Raw genomic sequence first — 4,553 nt, forward strand, 5'->3', positions numbered from 1 at the left:
CGGCAAAAACAGTGACCACGCCTGCTGTCCACTACGACATCTAAACGTGGAAATGCATCTACCTGTACGTTCTCTGTATCAGGAGTGGGAAGGGAAAAGGGATCACGCATTTGGTTGAGGCGAAGCTTGCTTCCAATGAAAACGTTAAACCTATCTTGCTCCACGGAAAACTGGGATCTGATTCATCAGGAGCCCATCCCAGTTCTGAGTGCGATCTACCAGCATCGGTAGGCGGGATATTTGAGTTCTTGTAGCTTAGCTCGTTCCTGTCTGTCCACTGAGCCCAATCAATAAAAAGTGCAAATAATCCAGGTTTTATCACATGGTCTCAAAGAGTATAATGAACAAAAGCCATCAGAGAATAGTTGCCTGAAAAGCCCCCCACTGCTCAAGGTTGCAGTTTATCAAGTGGGAGCACGGCTTTTATTTTGGAAAGAATGTCAAAGAAATTAATGAGTGTTAGCTTGGAGGCACGAAGATTTGGTCTACTAAGTTGTAGGATGTGTCACATTCTGGGCCCGATCACTGCAGAGGTCCCCAAACAGTATCTCGGAGACAGAAAATGATCTCCAAATACTGTGTTTAGCTTGAGCTTTGTAATCAGCTCTACAAGACGAGGGGATATTCAATTCGACTGACATCGTTTTCATATTTGACCTGCCCATTTTAAAGCATTGTAAATAATATCGCCTTGGCTTTAAGTTTTCCTGGTCACGGTGCGGCTCCAAAAAAAAAAAAAAAAAGATTAATAAAGGGAAATATAAAACCCAATTCTCTTTTCGAGAAAATAAAACAGGGCTAAAAAGAATGTCGTGAATTGATGGCTGCACTGAGACAATAATTACAAAGGAAACGCAGTCTATAGTTTCTAGGAAATGCGAATTGGACCTCGCAGCTTCAAACTATTAACATTGACTCTGTGCGGCCCCTCCGGGGTGTCATTCACAGTGCCGATGAGGAAATAGCTTCAAATAGCTTGACGGGGATGCAGCCCCCTCAAATGAAGTATCGACCTGTAAAGTCACGATGCCTTTTATTTGGGGTGCGGCGTGTCCCCGTCTGACGCTGGACGGATGCGACCTGCCAGCGTACCACGAATCCCGGCCCGCGTCTGGGCACACGCCCACCATACCTGATCGAGGCAGTTGCTGCGTAGATATCTCAGGGCTTCCTGAATGCTCTGAGGCAGGGGCTGGCCCGTTCTCTGGACGTGAACTATGAGAGGTACGCCAAAGACAGTCTTGTCTTTGTAATCAGGAACTTTCATCCTCTTCATGAACTTTGGAACCGACCTAGAATTCACAGAAACCAGGTCATCAAGCCTCCTGGGGCCCACCGTGGGGCGAGGCTGCGAAAGCAAGCAAGAGGGGAAGCCAAGCTTTTGTTGGAATACCCAACAGACAACGGAGAGTCCAACATTTCTTTCTTAATTAATCCCAGTCCATGGAAGTACTGTGTGTGCCGCTCGCCTGTGTTAGAACGCTAACTATTAAACAGCGTGATTCATGTTAGCAGATGGATTTATGGCTCTGTTTTGAAGTCGAGGGTTCGACTTTCTAATTTAACCGCGACTTACACACCTCTCAAGTAATAAACACTTAAAAGTCTCCAACGAGACACAACAGATTTAAAAAGTACAAGAAGAAGAATTAATTTGGTTGCATTGGGGGACAAATGAGGGGAGAGAAGATCAAACACACTTCTTGGCTATGATTTTCTAGAACCAGTTGTACTTTTTAAAGGAAATTTTGATACGCAAGCATATATTAATACTTGATTATGCAACTTAGAACTTTCTAAATTTTTTTTTTAATAAAAGCATCGCCAATTCTTCTACCTATATAATATGCACCATGGGACAATTAGTGACACATTTCATCTTTTTTTTAAATCCACCAAATCGCCTGAAACAGGTCCACATTTGAATTCCAACATACGCTTTAGTCAGTTCCTATTACAAAGGTTTGACTGCACCGTCTTATTTTGATTTGCCAGTGAAATAAAAGCGGACATGGACTTGAAGAACTAAATGCTCTTTGAATGAATCAGCACTCTGAGTGTCGAGCCCTGCGTCGGCCTGAAGGTACAAATGACAGATGTTTCCTTGCAAACGGCCAGAATTATTTACGGTGAGTTTATTTTTAATTCCTCTGTTCACAATTAATCACCCTTTACTTGTCTTTTGTCCTTCTTGGAGGCTGTCTTCCCCAAACACCAACAGAGAGCTACAAATAAAAGCGTGCTTCCTGCAGGCTGTTCCCCCGCCCCCTGCCCCGGCTGAGGCAGCCGGGGAGGCGGACTAAAAGGCGGGACTCTGGGCATTATTTTCAGGAGGTCAGCAGCGAGGGCAACGAAAGGCTTCTTCAGAAATCAGAAAGCAAATACGGAAGCCTTTGCAAATAACACACTTAGCTCTAGGACAAACAAAGCCCTCCCGAGCGAACGTGCAGAACGGGCTACGTACCACGTCCAGCCGTGTTTGTTGGACATGGAGTGTTTTTCCATGATGGCCGTGAGGCGAAGCAGGGAGAAACGCTGGAGCAGGTTCAGCTGGCCGGCCGTCTGGCTGCTGATGGGGGGCGATGCGGTGGACGGCTGGGGCTGGTGGGAGAGCTGGAAGCTGTTCCATCGGAGTCGCCTTGACCAGAAAGACCGTCAGAGATGCAGTCACAAAGTGGCCGTGGTACCGGGGAACACAGGAGGTCACTAATTTTTTAAGTAGCTCATCAAAATAGGTTCCGAGCCACAAAAAAAAATCACAAAGCAAATGGAACAGAAGACACAAACGTACAGAACAGACCTAAGGAACTATTTCCAAGTCTGATAAATCTGGAAAAGAGTCATTATCTGTTTCATTAGATTTAAATGACTTGTATAGTATGTTGCATTTGTTTATTCCTAAATTCATTCCATGTTGAAAGCAGCTGAGACTGTGTGTGTGTGTGTGTGTGTGTGTGTGTGTGTGTGTTAGAGAGAGAGAGAGACAGACAGACACAGACAGACACAGACAGACACAGACAGACACAGACAGACAGACAGACAGATGGACAGAGAGAGACAGAAAGAGAGAGAAAGGGAGAGAGATTTCAAATGTTTGGTAGTTGTAGAATATTTCCACTTCGCCCTCCTGTCTCTGTACTCACTTCTTTGGTGTTGAGATGGAGCCTGAAGGTGACAAGCACAGATGAAGCAGTCCCGAAGTGATGACACATCAGTGAGTCCCAAGAGACATCACTGCCTCAACTAGAAACCCAGCAGCACACACGTTATTACTCTTTCTACGAGGGAGCCCTGCCCAGGGATATTTTTCTAGGGTGCTTCTGAAATGGTATTTGTAAAACAGCTTTTATGGACTTTGGAATCGGCGTTTTAAAGCCAAAATAAACTCATGAAGTACACACCTTAGATTTCAGAATTTTCTCACAGAATTTTTGAAAAGGTTTAACATTTGGGGTAGAGAGGTTTTAATGAATACTGTCTCAAGGTCGTGGGAAACACCTGTGTACAGGCCCTGGGCCTCTGTCATCAGAGATTCCCTACAGTGTCTTGCTATATAAGCTCAAAATTTTTTTTTAAATAAAACTAAGATTGAATTAAAGGGTAGACACTCAGAGAAATGAATGAGAGTTAACACGGATTCGACCACCATATTAACCGTACAAAAGACATCTGTTCAATGACTGCTGGCCACATACATCACTTAGAATAGTGTCAGGCATTTGGTACCCGCTGTCTAAATGTTTGTTAAATAAATGAAGAGATCATAATCATCCCGAAGTGGATTCAATATCGTTTCGGAAAATCACACCACCAACCTGTTTGGCCTGGTCAGGGAGGCCCCTACGCCGGAATCTCTCCTTTCTTTGACGCCAGCGGCCTCGGACTCGTTAAGGGAGGTTGCGTCTCTGTCCACGTCACTGGGTGTTGTCCGCCCTTCGGAGACAGAGTTGCCTTCGAAATCCAGGGTGATCTGATTGGGGGATGAGAAAGGGCACGGGCCAGGTTTCCCCACCAAGGCGTCGCGCGTCTGTAGCTCAGGCAAGACGTTCTTTGACCAGTCATCCACCACCTCCTGGAGCCCGCTGACGTGGTGCAGGATGTCGTCTAAGTGAGGGAAGAGATCGTCCTTCTCCAAGTCCAAAAGGTCCCCGGTGCTGGCGTATAGATGGGAGCCCGGCACGTTGTCGTAGATACTGACCCGACTTGCTCTGTGGCAGGACGCCACGAGCCCAGGCTCCCTGGGGCCAGGGCCCTGCTGTCTGCCCAGGGAGATGCTACCGGTCCTCCAGTTCACCCCGTTGCTGTTGTCTGTCGGCGACAGGCTTTCGATAGACAGCGCCTTGGGGAACGTTCCTGGCTTGTGGTCCTTGGGCACGTGCACCACCAAGTTCTCCTGGGAATGATACTCCTGCGTGTGGTTTTCGTCGCCTGCCTCCCGCAGCGCGGTCCCCGCCAGCACGTCCAGGTCTTCCAGGTACATGCCCCCGCGCTTGCTGGCCTCCTGGCACTTGCGTTCCTTCGGGCCGGGCGCGCCCGGCGCCCCGCCGCTGTGT

The 4,553-nt window shown here is 47.3% G+C and overlaps 1 protein-coding gene across 1 annotated transcript in view; it reads right to left on the reverse strand.

The window, feature by feature from the left end:
- STARD13 (StAR related lipid transfer domain containing 13) overlaps positions 1-4,553 on the reverse strand; it is a 216,208-nt gene that overhangs the window by 24,277 nt on the left and 187,378 nt on the right. The window contains exons 6-8 of the mRNA XM_023531606.1: positions 3,816-4,547; positions 2,465-2,638; positions 1,133-1,292 (exon numbers count right to left, since the gene is read on the reverse strand). Coding sequence (XP_023387374.1) covers positions 1,133-1,292; positions 2,465-2,638; positions 3,816-4,547 — 1,066 coding nt within the window. The remainder of the gene's footprint in view (positions 1-1,132; positions 1,293-2,464; positions 2,639-3,815; positions 4,548-4,553) is intronic.

The sequence above is a fragment of the Pteropus vampyrus genome, unplaced genomic scaffold (assembly GCF_000151845.1).
Source record: "Pteropus vampyrus isolate Shadow unplaced genomic scaffold, Pvam_2.0 Scaffold71, whole genome shotgun sequence".
Taxonomy (NCBI): Eukaryota; Metazoa; Chordata; class Mammalia; order Chiroptera; family Pteropodidae; genus Pteropus; species Pteropus vampyrus.